At 41.6% G+C, this 17339-nt stretch overlaps 1 protein-coding gene across 4 annotated transcripts in view; it reads left to right on the forward strand.

Annotated features, from left to right (window-relative positions):
• LOC105487952 (cytokine dependent hematopoietic cell linker) overlaps positions 1 to 17339 on the forward strand; it is a 246312-nt gene that overhangs the window by 162443 nt on the left and 66530 nt on the right. For all 4 annotated transcript variants that reach the window (XM_071093866.1, XM_011751612.2, XM_071093865.1 and 1 more), the window contains exons 6-8: positions 6048 to 6189; positions 7421 to 7527; positions 14669 to 14714. In XM_071093866.1, coding sequence (XP_070949967.1) covers positions 6048 to 6189; positions 7421 to 7527; positions 14669 to 14714 — 295 coding nt within the window. The remainder of the gene's footprint in view (positions 1 to 6047; positions 6190 to 7420; positions 7528 to 14668; positions 14715 to 17339) is intronic.

Genomic DNA, 17339 nt, shown 5'->3' on the forward strand with positions numbered 1-17339 from the left:
CTTGAACCCAGAAGGCAGAGGTTGCAGTTAGCTGAGGTAATGCCATTGCACTTTAGCCTGGGCAACAGGAGTGAAACGTCGTCTCAAAAAAAAAAAATCAACAGCAACAACAGCAGCAAATGCTTTTCTAAGTGGTATACTTTCTTGGCAAGAAAAACTGCATTTTAATTCTTGGGTATAAAACTGTAGCAGAACAGCCACAGACAAGAACCCCTCAGACACCGAGTTGTAGAAGGAAAGGGCTTTATTCAGCTGGGAGCATCAGCAGACTCACGTCTCCAAAAAACCAAGCTCCCTGAGTGAGCAATTCCTGCCCTTTTAAGGGCTTGCGACTCTAAGGAAGTCTGTGTGAAAGGGTCGTGATCGATTGAGCAAGCAGGGGGCACGTGACTGGGGGCTGCATGCACCAGTAATCAGAATGGAACAGAACAGGACAGGGATTTTCACGATGCTTTTCCATACAATGTCTGGAATCTACAGATAACACAAGCAGTCAGGTCAGGGGTTGATTTTTAACTACCAGGCCCAGGGTGCAGTGCTGGGCTATCTGCCTGTGGATTCCGTTTCTGCCTTTTAGTTTTTACTTCTTTCTTTGAAGGCAGAAATTGGGCATAAGACAATATGAGGGGTGGTCTCCTCCCTTAAAACTATATTCCAATTCCTCAGCTATAAAATGGAAATAAAAATTAATTAACATGGTCATTGTGAAGACCGAATAAAGTGAAAATACCAACACACTGTGCTGGCAGGTGCATTATGAGAAGCGCACTTCCTAACACTCATAGTAAAATTTTAAATTGAAATAAACTTTCTTGAGAGCAATTTCATAACATTAAGTAAGCAACATTAAAATACTCACTTTTTTGGCCCAATAATTCAATACTTAGGAGTTTAAAAAGCTAATCTAAAATATGTACTGATACTTAAACACATTCACATATTTTATAATAATATATTTTAAATGGCAGCACGTTTGAATTATGCTAAGTATTCAGTAATGCAAAAGTAACTGCATCTTGATACATCTATTTTATGAAATCATTTGCAATATTTACAAATAATTTTAACAACTAGAGAAAAAGATTAAAATTATAACATTAATTCAATATATTTTATTACAAGTAACTGCATAGGTATATAATTTGCAGTTATAACTTGCATATCTATAGATTAGATGGGCAGATATATGATTGATTGATTGATGATTGATTGATTCTGCTCATAAACTCATTGACTCTTTACTGTTTGAAGTAGCTCTTTAAGAATCTAACAAAAAGCTATGGACCCTTACCCAGAAACACACATACACACACACACACACAGGCACACACAAAAATTGTAAAACTTAAAAGGTTCATGGGTAAAGAATATTGAACCTCTAGTTAAAAATCCTTGAAATTGATAGAAAATAGATAAAACATTGATAGATAAATAGATATAACTCTATATTTAAAACAAATATCTCTTTCTCTCTCTTTCTCTCTCTCTCTAAAGAAGTACACCAAAATACTTATATTTACTCATGGGTGCAAAAGTATCTTCTGACCTGGAGTGATGCTTGTTCTTCCCAGCCTTCTTATCATGTCCTGACTCTATGAATTCTAGCAAGCTATTGGGTGGAAAGTTGGAAAATGGGTTCAGGCTCATATCCCAGTTCTTCCAGCAGGTCCAAGACTTTCCCCCAAGAAGCTATGCCCTAGAGAGCCTTGGTAATTGCCGTTAACAGTATGTAAATGGCACCTTTGCACACATACCCATCTGTGAAATCCCTAAAGGAGTCTCCTGCCTGAGCTCCAGCTCAGAGCTCACTGGGTGTACAGTTCCAGAACCGAGACACCATCTCTCCCTTTGCTGTGTCAACAGTGAAACTTCCTGGAGTTCACATACTAGCAACTTTGCTTTGCTTTGTCGTGGGTACTGGGCTCTACCTATGACTCAGCACACATCAACTAGAGAAAAAAGATCCAACAGGTACTGAGTTCCTGCTGTGGGATACATGCCAAAGTAGAGCGTTGAGATACATTTTCTCAACTAACAACAACGAGATAAGGTGGGTTTAGTCATCTCCAATTTACAGATTGAACATATCAGTCAGGGAGCTTAAGTAACCTTCCCAAGAATGCGAGATCAAGAGTCGTGTCCCTGCTTACACATAACACGATGCCGGCTGCAGATTTTAATGCGGAGGAGCACATTCCAGAATTCCTATGATGACCATTGCATGCGAGTGCACCTGTTACGGATTGGTGTCCATTCCTGTCAGTCTAGTGTTCAGACCCAGAGCCTTTGGTGAGTGCCTGTGTTAGTCTTCCAGTGTTGCCATAACAAAATGCCATAAACTGGATGGCTCAAACAACAGAGATTTATTTTCTCATGACTCTGAAGACCAGAAGTCCAAGATCAAAGTGTCACTAGGGTTGGCGAGAACTATTCCCTTGTGATGCAAATGACTCCCTGTGTGCTCACATGGCCTTTCCTTAGTGTGTGCATTTGGGCACGGGTGAGGAGAGAGAGGGAGAAACCCAGAGAGAGAGAGAGAGAGAGAGAGAGAGAGAGAGAGAACTCTCTGCTGTCTCTTCTTATAAAAACACTAATCCTTTTAGATGAGAACCCCACCCTTATGACCTTATTTAACCTGAATTACGTTTTTAGAGGTACCATCTTCAAATACAGCCACACTGATGGTTAGGGCTTCAACACACGAATTTGTGTGAGCAGTAGGGGGTGGGGTGGGGGTAGAGAAACATTTAGTCTATAACAATAGCCAAAGCAAAACCTAAGGTTAGAGAGGAATCGTTGAGACGGTCTTTTATGGCAACTGTTCTTATTAACAGTACAAATATGAAAAAACTAAGCTTCAAGGCAAAGGCATATCTCCAATCTAGCAAAGTGAAGACTTTAGTCAAAGTCTTCATGTCCAAAGTCCAGTTACACTTACTCCACCTCAAATGTTGTGCAACACCAATGGTCTATAATCTGGTCTCCTGGCTCCATTTCAGGAATGGAAAAATGACCAAAAATGAAAAAAAAAAAAATGATAGTCTTGGCCAATTCACTTGGAGAGTGGGGCAGCTGGGGGGATATGAACCCATAGAATTTTCTCAACTATACATTTTACCTAAATTCTCACACCTAAACCTGATTGAATGAACTAGAATTTCAAAAATGATGGTGTCAGCTTTAGCACAAAATTTCACCTTGCAGTTGCTTTTACTGCGATAGTGTCACATTTTAGGACAATATACAGAGAGTGGTGTCACTTCTTGAAGCCCCACCCTTAACAGTAAAGACCCAAATAATTGCATTTGTTTTCCATTGCTGCCATGACACATCCCCACAGATTTGGCAGCTTGACCATTTATTATCACACAGTGGATGCAATCAGAAGTCTGAGCACAGCATGGCTCAACTAGATCCCCTGTTCTGGGTCTCACAAGACTGAAAGCAACATGCTGGCAGGGTTGCATTCTCCTCCAGGGGCTCTGAGGAGGAACTTGCTTCCAGATTCTTTTAGGTTGTTTCATAGCATCCAGTTCCTTTCTACCGTCGGACTGTGGTCCCCATGTCCCTGCTGGCTGGCTGCTGTCAAATCCTTCTACTCTTGGACTCTCTGTAAGTCATCCTTCTGCCAGATCTCTCTTTCTTTCTCTTCTACTTCCTTTCTCTGACTTCCTCTTCTGCTTCTTAAAACAGAGTTTTTTTTGAGATAAAATATACATGCCATTCAGTTTACCCATTTTATGAGTACAATTCAATGGTTTTTTAGTATATTCGCAGAGTTTTATAACCATCACTCCAATCAATACATTTTTATCATCTCAAAATGAAACCCAGTTCCCTCTTCCCCCAGATGCTGGCAAATATTAATCTACTCTTTATCTATAGATCCTCCTGTTCTGGGCATTTCATATAAACAGAATCAGGCAACATTCCACTTTGTATATGACTACCTTCTTATCATTTAGCATAATATTATCAAGGCTCATCCATGTTATAGCATACATCAATACTTTATTACTTTTCATTGCTGAATAATATTCCATTGTATGACTATACAACACTTTATTTACCTGTGCAGTAGTTCATGGATATTTGGGTTATTTCCACTTTTTTTACTATTAAGAATAATACTGCTATAAACATGTGCTACTTTTTGCATGAATGTGGAATTGCTGGATTACAGGGTAGCTCTGTGTTTAACCTTTTGAGGAACTGCCAAAGTGTTTTCTGCAGTAGCTGTACCCTATTACATTCCCATCAGCAATGCATAAGAGTCTCAAATTCTCCACATTCTCGTCAGCCCTGATTATTATCTGTCTTTTTTTTAATCATCTTGGTGGTGTATGGCTGACATCTCATTGTGCTTTTGATTTGCATTTTCTTAATGGCATCTCTCCATGGGATTATTGATGATTTGTATATCTTCTTTGAAGAAACATCCATTCAGATCCTTTTCCCACTTTAAAATTTGGTTATTTATCTTTAAATCATTGCATTGCAAGAGTTTTTCATATATTCTGGATTTAGGCTGCTTATCAGATACATGATTTGCAAATATTTTCTTCATTCCACAGTTGCCTTTTTATTTTTTGTGGTCTTTTGAAGCACACAGATTTTCATTTTAATTAAGTCCAATTTATCTATTTCTTTTATTGCTTGTATTTTTTGTTCTATCTAAAAAACCATTGCCTAAGCCAAGAAATGAAGATTTACTCCAATATTTAAGAGTTTTATAGTTTTAGCTGTTACATTTATATTCATGGCCCATTTGCATTTAATTTTTGCATATGATATAAAAAAGAGGTTCAACTTCACTATGATGCATGTGGATATCCAGTTGTCTCGGGACTATCCGTTGAAAGACTATTCTTTCTACCCATTGAATTGTCTTAGCACACTTCTTAAAAATCAATTAACCCTAAGGGTAAAGGTTTATTTCTGGACTCTCAATCATATTCCAATTATCTGCATGTCTATGTTACTACCAATACCACATTGTCTTGATTACTGCATCTATGTACTAACTTTTGAAATAAGTGTTAGTCCTCCAACTTTATCTTTTTTTTTTAACCCAAGATTGTTTTGGCTATTATTGGTTCTTCTTATTTTCATAAGAATTTTAGGATTATCTTGTCAATTTCTGCAAAATAAATCAGTGTATTAATTTGCAAAGTATTTCTATTTTAACAAGATTAAGTCTTCCAATCCGTGATCATTGGTCATCTTTCCATTTATCTAGGTCTTCTGAAATTACTATCAACAGTGTTTTGCAGTTTCCAGAGTACAAGTTTTGCACTTCTTTTGTTAAATTTATTTCCATATATTTTATTCTCCTTGATGCTATGCTAATATAATTGTTTCCTTTTTAAAAACATTTTCGTACAGACGAGGTCTCACTCTGTTGCCCAGGCTGTTCTCAAACTCCTAGCCTCAAGCAATCCTCCTACCTCAGCCTCCCAAAGCGCTGGGATTACAAGCATGAGCCACTGCACCTAGCCCATTTTCTTAATTTCTATTTTCAGTTTATTACTAATTTATAGAAATATAAATTGTCATTACTAGCATATAGAAATACAACTGAATTTGGTATATTAATCATGTATCCTGACACCTTGAGGAATCATTTATTAGTTCTAATAATTTTTTTAGTGAATTATTTAAATACAAGATTATCTTATTTGCAAATAGGTCCTCTTTCTGCTTCTAAGGGTTCATGTGATTACACTGGGCCCACCCAGGTAATCCAGGATAATCCGCCCATTTTAAGGTCAGCTGATTAGTGACCTTCATTACATCTGCACTGTCCCTTCACAGCAGCACCTAGATTAGTGTTGATTGAGTAATCAGAGATGGGAATATTGGGAGATATCTTTAGAATTCTCACTAGCACAAGAATTAAACTTCTATTTAAGATCCCAGAACCTAGACTCTAAAATATTTTACTTGCAGCTAACAAAGTCTATCCCACTTCTCTAGTTAGCACTGTAGCCTGTCTTTGTCAACATTGTATCTTCCTTTGAATCACTGGAATGTTACCACCTCCTTAGGAAAGAAATTTTGCTGCAGTCCTGGATGGAGCAAAAGGCCACAAAGATGATGACTATGATGACCCTGAGCTTCGGATGGAAGAGAAGCGGCAGTCAATTAAAATTTTACCAGCCCGGCCTATAAAGGAATCTGAATATGCAGGTAACGTTTAGGGGTCTGCCTAGCATAAGAAGATGCATATACACGCCGCCATATTGCACACTATTTAAAGGTGTGGTTTCTGAATTAAACAACCCTAGGTTAACATCTGCCCGCATGACTTACTAGCTGTGTGACCTTGAGAAAGTCTCTCCAATTCACTTTCTCTTTCTGAAAACAGGGTTCATAATAATAGAAGTTGCCCCAGAGAGCTCTTTTGAAGATTACATGAATGATGCATGTTGAGTTCTCACCAGAGGACCTGGTACCAAGCCAGAGATCTGTAATCCTCACCATTATTATCATGATGTTCTCCGTGAGCCTTAGGAACAACTGATGAGCATAACGGAGGGTGGATAGGCAGGGATGCGGCAGCCTGGGAAATGTTAAATGAGGTCTGCATAGAGGGGAGTAGAATGAAAAAAAAAGACTTTTTAACTTGGTTAATTCATTGTGCAGCCAGCCAGCCTAAGAGCATCAGCAGGGCATGGCAGCAAAGCTGCAATTGTTAAGAATAAAGAGGACCTAATTTCACACCCGCCTCTGTCTCTAACTGTAGCACAAAGGGCAGCTTCAGCAAGTTCCTTGAGATAAAGCACCCTATTGTAAGGGGGAAGAGGAAGCATTCACGATTTCTGAGGGCCTGAACCACTGAAATGAATCTATAGAAGTGTATTTGGAGAAAGTCATCTTGTAAATGATGATGACTTTTTTTGTTCAGTCATTCGATAAGCATTCACTGAGCATCTACTATGTGCCAGTTTCCATGTTAGGATTGATCGGAGGACACAGAGACAAACAATGCATGATCCTTACCTCAGGAAGGTGCAGTCTCGTGGCAGAAACAGGCAGCTCAACCGATGAATGTGATAGAATATGTTAAGTGTGTAATATAGAAAGGAGAGCTGGCATGGGGTGTGGCTGGGTGGGATCTAGTAAGATTTTTAAAGGGCATGGCATAGCCCAAATCTTGCAAGAATTACAGAATTTCTAAGATGAATGAGAAAATGAAGAACGTTCAAGTTCAAACTTTGGCATTTATTTGTGTGCACTTAGAAGAGCAATTTCTTCTCTTCATACATCAGTCTCCTACTCTGTTAAATGAAGGCAGAATTGCTTGCCTCGTACTTACATTGTAATGATCCAGTGAGTTTGTAGATGTGCAAATACTTTGTAAATTGTAGTGTGCTGAGTCGACATAAGGTATGACTTTCATATTTTTCTGGTTGCACAGATACACGCTATTTGAAGGTTGCAATGGACACTCCCCTTCCGTTAGACACCAGGACCTCTATCCCTATTGGACAGCAGACCTGGAACACACAGACGAGGTTGGAAAGAGTGAGTAAAGGCTGGACCTTGTGACCCAAACATGTGTAGGGCTCTTCCTAACCAGCCAGAAACTGCCGCATCTCCTGTCCCCCAGGCCATCTCATTAGGGAAAGAGCAGGTCGAGCTCATTGAGGTGGATGGGAGGTGACTCTTATACCTGGTAGCATCATGGCCCTGCCTCTAGAAAGGAGTAGAATTCAGATGTGTTGAAGATTGTGAGCCAGAGAGCAGGCTAAGGACTTCCACATGCATCTCATCTAACGCTCATCGCACTCTCCAGAGAAAGAACATGAACTCAAATCTTTCTGATCATAATGTAAGATTTTGCCCAGCGTCTCAGCCCAACGTGGTTGAGGTAATAAGTCAGTCATGAGTGGGGAGGTAATAAGTAAGTCATGAAACCTCTCTAAGCCTCCTTGTAACTTTATCTGCCAAACAGGAAAAAACAGAAAATCCTACAATGCTTATTTCAAAATGCTGTTTGGAAGCTGCAAAAGATAATTTTGTACCACTGCACTCCAGCTTGGGTGCCAGAGTGAGACTCTGTCTCAAAAAAAAAAAAAAAAAAAAAGAAAGAAAGAAAAGAAAAGAAAAAAACTAGTAAATGCAAATGCCCTAAATGCATACATAGAATTTTATTTTTAATAAAACATTTGCTAACACTTAATTTTCTTAATCCAGAAAGGCATAAAAGACAAATAAATGATCACCCCCTGGGATTGCAATTATCAGTCATAACATTTTGGTACACTTCATTATCAGTTTTTTTTGTGTTTTTTTTTTTTGAAACAGAGTTTCGCTCTGTCACCCAGGCTGGAGTGCAGTGGCTCAATCTCAGCTCACTGCAACTTCTGCCTCCCAGGTTCAAGCAATTCTCCTGCTTCAGCCTCCTGAGTAGCTGGGATTACAGGTGCACGTCACCACACCGGGCTAATTCTTGTATTTTTGTTAGAGATGGGATTTCACCACGTTGGTCAGGCTGGTCTCGAAATCCTGACCTCGTGATGCACCTGCCTTGGCCTCCCAAAGTGCTGGGATTATGGGCGTGAGCCACCGCACCCGGCCATTGTCAGTATTTTCTATGCACATATCTGTCATACGAGGGAAGTCTCATTGTTCAGTATATACTTGCTTTATTTTTCTTCTCACATTAAGTTCTGGTATAAAACAATTTCCCATGTGATAAACAAGCATTCACAGGCATAATTTTTATAGATAAAGCATAACCTGTTACGGGATTTTCAATTATTTTACTAAACCATTGAGTGAAGACATTTTAAAGGCTTTTAGTATGTACTGTAAAATTTCCTTTCTAAAAAATTGTTTCCATTTACCCTCCCAGAAACTCTGTTTAGGAAGGTCCACCCCTTAGAAATATCACCAAAACTGGCTATTACTTTTTCAGTAGTATTTTTTAAAAAGGGATTTCATGGCCGGGCGCGGTGGCTCAAGCCTGCAATCCCAGCACTTTGGGAGGCCGAGACGGGCGGATCACGAGGCCAGGAGATCGAGACCATCCTGGCTAACACAGTGAAACCCCGTCTCTACTAAAAAAAAATACAAAAAACTAGCCGGGCGAGGTGGCGGGCGCCTATAGTCCCAGCTACTCGGGAGGCCGAGGCAGGAGAATGACGTAAATCCGGGAGGCGGAGCTTGCAGTGAGCTGAGATCCGGCCACTGCACTCCAGCCCGGGCGACAGAGTGAGACTCCGTCTCAAAAAAAAAAAAAAAAAAAGGGATTTCACTATTCTTTTTTAGTTTGCACCACAGTTATTAATGAGTATTAACGTGCTTTTAAATATTCCTCACATATTACATATTCACATCATCTGTTTAACTTGAGGGCTTCTGTTAATTTGGACAGAAAAATGAAACTACAAATTTTACCAAGCAACACCGACCATTTACACAGAAGATATCTGATAGAGACTGAAGGAACAAGATGAGTGATGAAAAATCAAACACTTCCTTTTTACACGGGCACAGCAATGATTGAAGCTAGACACTTCAATCATTCACTCAACAAATTCATTCAAGAACTGTCATCGGTGCCTGCTAGGATCAGACACAATTATAGACTCTAAAGACACATCTGTGAATGGCCAATTCCCTGTGCTCGTGAAACATACATGCTAGTGGTAGGAGATCAGTGATAAATAAATACACAATAGATAGACAGTAGATAAGGAAGTGTGCTTCAAAAAATCATGATAATGCAGGACAAGGAAGATCAAGGAAAAAAATCCTCAGTAGAGATTGGATTAAAAGAATCAAATGAAATTTAATCCTTAAAACAATCTTGCGGTGGGGTGGTGGCTCACTCCTATAATCCTAGCATTTTGGGAGGCCAACGTGGGAGGATCACAAGGTCAGGAGTTCGAGACCAGCCTGACCAACATAGTAAAATCTCGTCTCTACTAAAAATACAAAAATTAGCCAGGTGTGGTGGCAGGCGCCTGTAATCCCTGCTACTCTGGAGGCTGAGGCAAGAGAATCACTTGAATCTGGGAGGCAGAGGTTGCAGTGAACGAGATCATGCCACTGCACTCCATCTGGTGACTGTGCGAGACTCCATCTCAAAAACAAAAACAAAAACAAAACTTGAAAGATGAATATCACTCCCATTTTAACGGCTCCAATTTTATAAGCTCTGTGCCTTTGGGCCTGTTACTCACCCTCTCTGAGCCTTCATTGTCTTACCTATAAAATCCCATCACTGTTGTAGTAATACATAGAAAACACAGTATTTCCATGTGCTTTCAGCACATAGGCTGAGGTGGGAAGATCATTTGAGCCTGGGAGGTCAAGGCTGCAGTGAGCTGAGATAGCAGCACTGAACTTCAGCCTGGGCAACAGAGTGAGATCCTGTCTCAAAAAAAAAAAGAAAGAAAAGAAAAACAAAAGAAAGAAAAAAAGAAAAGAAATGGATCTTCAATAAGACCCAAGAAATGCATCTTTGTGCTTTCAGCCTGAAGCATAAAGCAATCTGTCCCTAGAGGACATCTCTATGAGGTCAGGTGCTATTTTAGCCCCCACACCTAGCATGGTGCCTTTGTAAGAGGTTCTCAATAGATACTGGTTGAATGAATGAAAAATAACATACTTTCAATCATTTGAACTCAAGCTTTAAAAATAAATACCTGTTTAGTAGGAAAAGAGACCCAGTCTTTCCCCAGTTCAACTTCTGTTCACAGAGAAGACTTTCTCAGTCTGGCCTTCAAAGTTCTTCTATTTTCCTGCTACTATTTGCTGCTATCATCAAGATCTGCATCTAGGGCAGTCCCCCAGGGGCTGTCTGAGAGGGAGGACAGCATTTCAGGACACTCATCACCAGAGCATAAAGCGTGGCCAGGGAACGAGAATTCCAGAGAGATTGGACCAGTGGCTAAAGACACAGCTCTGGTCTGGTTATAAAGTAGAGAACGCTGAACTAAAAAGTTGAGCCGCTTTGGGAGGCCGAGACGGGCGGATCACGAGGTCAGGAGATCGAGACCATCCTGGCTAACCCGGTGAAACTCCGTCTCTACTAAAAAATACAAAAAAAACTAGCTGGGCGAGGTGGCGGGCACCTGTAGTCCCAGCTACTGAGGAGGCTGAGGCAGGAGAATGGCGTAAACCCGGGAGGCGGAGCTTGAAGTGAGCTGAGATCCAGCCACTGCACTCCAGCCTGGGCGACAGAGCGAGACTCCGTCTCAAAAATAAATAAATAAAATAAAAAAAGGTTGGGCTGAACTTTCCCTGTAAATGACTGACAATCCCTTTTTATACAGCTTACGGCTTCATGAATAGAATTTTTTTTTTACAAAGAATAATTCTCATTTGATTTTTTTTAAAAACAACTATGCCAGGATTTAAGCCTTTATTCTTACACTTTCTATTCCTTCAAATCATCTTTGTAGTTTCCTGTTAAAAATAAGTTTCTTCCTTTGGCTAGATCACTTTGCAGGTGGAACTACAATCTCAGCACATTAATTCAAATGAAATCATGTGAGGAAAAAGGATAGGGCAAGGTGAGCAAAATTTCAGAGGGGAGTTGTCTTACAAATTCAACAAGTGTTTGGCCTCAGTTCAGATAAAGAGGGCGTTTTAGCCAAGTGCAGTAGGTGATGTCCGTAATCCCAACATTTTGGGAAGCTGAGGTGGGTGAATTCCTTGACTCCGGAGCTCAATAGCAGCCTGAGTAACAGAGTAACATCTCATCTCTAAAGCAAATGAAAAATAAAAAATAGCTGGTCATGGTGGCACACGCCTGTAGTCCCAGCTACTCTGGAGGCTGAGATGGGAGGATCACCTGAGCCTGGGAGATCGAGGCTGCAGTGAGCCATGATTGTGCCACTTCACTCTAGCCTGGGTGACAGAACAAGACATTGTCTCAGAAAAAAAAAGGGGGCGGGGGGAGGAGTTTTACTTTTGTAAACAATGTTGTAAACATGAAATATTTATGGCAATCAGATTATCTTTTATTGTGACAATCTCATTCCTAGGAGTTGATTCTTACTAGTTCTGCACATTTATGTTGAGATTATCTGTGAAATGGATCTTCAGCCAGGTGTGATGGCTCACACTTGAAGTCGCCATGTTTTGGGAGGCTGAGGCAGGTGGATTGCTTGAGCCCAGGAGTTTAAGATCAGCCTGGATAACATGGTGAAACCCCATCTCTACAAAAAGTACAAAAATTAGCTGGGCATGGTGATGCACACCTGTAGTCCCAGCTACTTGGGAGGCTAAAGTGGGAGGATTGCTCGAGCCCGGGAGGTCAAGGTTGTGGTGAGCTGAAATTGTGCCACTGCACTCCACCCTGGGTGACAGAGTGAACTCCAGCCTGAGCGACAGAGTGAGACCCTGTCTCAAAGAAAAAAAAAAAAATAGAAAGAAAAAAAGAAATGGATCTTCAATAATTTTTACAAAGGCAAGTTCTTGTCGAGACTGCTTCGGTGGGTTACAACTGTCTTGCCCTAAATCACTACCCATCCTTCTATTTACTGAGCAGGTACTGTGTACCGAGCACTGTGCTTAGCAATGGGGGTAGGAAGGTGAGCCAGTGCCCACAGTCTAAGGAAGGAGGCAGTGACCCAGATGGGCAGTTTCCATGTTCTAGGAAGCGGTCAGATGGAGGTAAGGACAGGGTGCAAACGCACGCAGACCTGCATCTCTGAACGTAGCCAGTGCCTTTGGAGGAGTCTTACGAAGGAAGCCATATGATGCAGTCTTCCACACCTGGCACGTGTTGCATTATGATCAGTGGTTCTCCGTGGAAAGTTTTTGCACCCCCCCCCCCAACAAGGGACTTTTGACAAAGCCTGGTGACATTTTTGGTTGTCATGACTGAGTGCTACTGACATCTAGTGGGTAGAAGATAGAGACGTTGCTAAGCATCCTATAAGGCACAAGAATTTTCTGACCCCAAATCTCAATTCTCAATGGTACCCAAACAGAAAAATCTGTTACAATGTACCTGTGAATCCAAGCTGGTATTTCTCTTTGTTCCCTCATAATCTAGCATTGCCACAGACATATTAGTGGGTACTAGTAAATATTTATTTGATAGAAATTGGGAATTGCCCCAGGGGAGGGATAGGAAATATTCCTGGGCCAGGGAATCCTATACTAATACTGCTTCTTGGGACTGCTCGGAGCAGTCCCACCCAAGGTAGCAAATCCCACCTAAAGTGGAGACAACGGGAACCTCTCCTGCCTCCATGACCAGGCTAGCAATGCAGGGTGGGGCATGAGCATTGAGAGAAACTCCATCTGTGGGGCAGGCACACAGGGAAGACTAAAAGATCAAGGTGCACAAGAACATTGAAAAAAAAAAATCCAGCACCCCAGTCCCCACAAGGTAACCCTGGAGAAATTGGAATGACGAAGACAATAGCCACGATAAAGAAAAAAAAAAAATCCAACCAACACTTAACCCCTAACTAGATATAACCAAAAGAAGAAGGGCCATGCCCTTTCCAGGCATAAATACTGTGGTTCAATGTTCCACAGAGGATAAGAGGTAACGGGGAATTCAACGAACCCCTGACCCACCTTGCCCAACTCAACCTGGTGCCAATGAAGACTAATACTAGCCGGGCATGGTGGCTCACGCCTGTAATCCCAGCACTTTGGGAGGCCGAGGCCGGCGGATCATGAGGTCAGGAGATCAAGACCATCCTGGCTAACACGGTGAAACCCCTTCTCTACTAAAAATACAAAAAACTAGCCAGGCGTGTGGTGGGCGCCTGTAATCCCAGCTGCTTGGGAGGCTGAGGTGAGAGAATGGCCTGAACCTGGGAGGCGGAGCTTGCTGTGAGCTGAGATTGCGCCACTGCACTCCAGCCTGGGCGACAGAGCAAGACTCTGTCTCTCCAAAAAAAAAAAAAAAGACTAATACTAAAACCCTAATATTAATATTACCTAGGCTTAAAGGTTTTCAAAGACATAGGGAACCCTTCATGATCTTCATCTTGTTCACCCTTATGTCTTCCAGTTGGGTACCCCTTAATAGTTCACTAATGTCTTTAATAATATTAATAGTGATACATGTATTCAGTGTGGTTAGTGACACCTGTGTTCTTGGCACAGTGCATGCTGTGTTCTGTGTTATCCTCCCATCTTCAAAAAGGTATCAGTGCCTTTGTTACCTCCATTTCACAGATGAGGAAACTGAACCTCAGGAAACGGAAGCTAAGTAATTTGCCATGTTCTCACACTGAGCACGAGCTGGAGGTGGAATCCTAACCCGGGCCTTCCCAGAGGCCATACCCTGACCTGCCTGCCTCATTGCTTTCATGTACCTGATCCCATAGATGGATCATCATGTTAACTCAGGGACATGAATGATGAGCACTTTTCCTATGATAAAGATGAAAAATCTGAAGTTCATAATACACTCAATGTCTTTTCCAAAGCCAGCAATAGAGGCAGGATTGGTTCTCAACCCTGCGTGTTGTTATACCAAACACCACTCAGGCCACCGCACCCTTCATTGGCAGAGGTGCATGTATTTATATGTGTTTGCTGACAGTCAACCATACATTGAAAACCAGAGAGCCCGGGGACTTATGGCTTTATCCTTGGGACCCTAACCACAGACAGTGTCAAGACATCAGATGGGGTCATAGTCACAACTGAAGAGATAATGGTGCCACATTGTCTTCTACAGGTGGACAAGCCCATTTCCAAGGACATCAGAAGCCAAAACATTAAAGGTAAGGTCATGTCAGTCAAAGTGTAAAATGTAAGTATGGAAACATGTATTTTGCTTCTAAGATCGTCTTGCATTGCTGTTCGTGGTCATGGGTGACCTTATACAAGGCGATCTATTGAATTACACTTCAGAAAATAACTACTAATTTTAGTAGAGTCTCACACACTTTATGTCTTTTTATTGCCTTACCTTCTTGATGAAGAAATTGATTGTAAAAATTCACATTCTTTGTTGTGCAATTTTGGAAATGAGTTGTTTTGAAACATATGGACTGCATTAAATATATAATCATGTTATCTCTCCAAGCATACCCTCAGAAAAGTCACAAAATAGAAATCTAATTTTAAAACATTGATTAATTAATATGAAAACAGATTTTAAGGCCTGAGGCAAAACAACTCAATTTGAAGACGAAAATACAGGTACGAGCCTGAAAGCAAATAATCAATTTCAGTAGTGCTAGAAGCATAAATGGAAGATAAGCCAGACATTTAATGGTATTGTATCAATTATAGCTTCTCTCATCATTTTCCCCCGTGCCCCTATCTCCTTTTATGATGCTTGATTGGAAAAGATGACAATGCCAAGATTCACTTTGCCCAATAATTGAAACATATCAAATTCACCTTTCATGTGTCTAATGGTACCATCTATAACGTATTATTGGTGCCATCTTTTCTTTAATGGGAAAGTGTACCAGTTAGGGTCCCAATAGGCAATAGACAGCATACTCAAATTAGGATCATTGAAGGAAATGTATGGCAAAGGAACTACTTACCAGGTGAGTGTGGTATAGGGGGAAGAATAAAGAACGGTGCAAGAACCATGGCTGACAGCAGCGGGGCTAGCCCCACCCCTAGGTGAAGAGGGATGAGGGAACAGTGACTGAAAACTACAAGGAGCCCACCGCCTGCAGGGGAGCAGTGACCACTGGTCCTGGGACACCACCAGCCCAGGCAGACTTCTTGGGGAGGGGGCCAAGGGAGTAAACCCCCCACCTCTCTCTCCAACCTCTCTGTGACCTCCTGCTGGGGCTTCCCAATGGCTAAACCTAACTAGAAACGAGAGGACAGGGGCCTGTGTGTCCCTACTGGTCAGTGTCACCAGGCGGAGAGCAGTGTAGAGGAAGGTGAAGGTGGAGGGAGATTCTGGAGGGCAAATGGAAGACACTCATAGCAGGAAGTGCCAGCGCAGTGAAAAGGGGACGGAGAGTAGCCAAAACCTAAGGCACACCCCCAGGCTGTGTGACCTTAAGTAAGACCCCTAACCTGAGTTCTCCTTTTATTTATTTATTTATTTATTTATTTATTTAATTTATTAATTTTTCTTTTCTTTTTTTCTTTTTTTTGAGACGGAGTCTCGCTCTGTTACCCAGGCTGGAGTGCAGTGGCCTGATCTTGGCTCACTGCAACCTCCGCCTCCCTGGCTCAAGCGATTCTCCCGCCCCAGCTTCCTGAGTAGCTGGGATTACGGATGCCCACCACCACGCCCGGCTAATTTTTGTATTTTTAGAAGAGACGGGCTTTCACTATGTTGGTCAGGCTGGTCTCAAACTCCTGACCTCGTGATCCACCCACTTCGGCCTCCCAAAATGCTGGGATTAACAGGCGTGAGCCACTGCACCTGCCCCTTTTCCTTTTTTTTTTTTTTTTTTTTTTTTTTTTTTTTTTGAGACGGAGTCTCGCTCTGTCGCCCAGGCTGGAGTGCAGTGGCGCGATCTCAGCTCACTGCAAGCTCCGCCCCCCGGGTTCCCGCCATTCTCCTGCCTCAGCCTCCTGAGTAGCTGGGACTACAGGCGCCCGCCACCAGGCCCGGCTAATTTTTTTTTTTGGATTTTTAGTAGGGACGGGGTTTCATCGTGTTAGCCAGGATGGTCTCGATCACCTGACCTTGTGATCCGCCCGCCTCGGCCTCCCAGAATGCTGGGATTACAGGCGTGAGCCACCGCGCCCCGCCCCTTCTCCTTTTCTTTAACCAGCGCATTAAAGAACAACACCTGGTGAATTATGTGGAGAAAGTATTTTCACTCCTCTTAACAGAGAAAGGGACGGGAAACATAGAGGGATCACAGACCAGACCACAATCAACTGTTGCAAAAATGACCTCAGTCATAATAATGTGCTTTGTAGGCATTCATGGAGAAATGAGTCCTGGAGAGAAATCAGATGAGAAATGAACTTTATAATTGCCATCTTATTCACAGTTCACTGTGGGCATCCACCCTCACTGCTTTGACTGCAGAAATTTCTTCGACCATTATTCCACATATCAATATGTCTGTTTACCTCTCTATCTGTATGTTTATCTACCCTTTGCCTCAGTTCACAAAGATATTAGTTAATAAAAGCTTGAACAATAAAATAGAAGAAAATCTACATAGATGACATAATTAAAATAAAGATAAAATGTAAGATCCTCAGGCATGCAGCACTAAATTCTACTATAATTAAACTGTTAATTTGCCTCTGAGCTGCCTGATAGTCTAAGCAAAAAGGGAATCAAGCTTCCTTATGTGATACAAATTTCCCATTACAAGAAACAAACCAGTTCCTCAGAGAGAGCAAGGAAAACACATTTTTCAGGATTGAGTTAGCGCTCTGTTTTATAGCGAATGTTGGGTCCCATG

The sequence above is a fragment of the Macaca nemestrina genome, chromosome 3, assembly GCF_043159975.1.
Source record: "Macaca nemestrina isolate mMacNem1 chromosome 3, mMacNem.hap1, whole genome shotgun sequence".
Classification (NCBI taxonomy): Eukaryota; Metazoa; Chordata; class Mammalia; order Primates; family Cercopithecidae; genus Macaca; species Macaca nemestrina.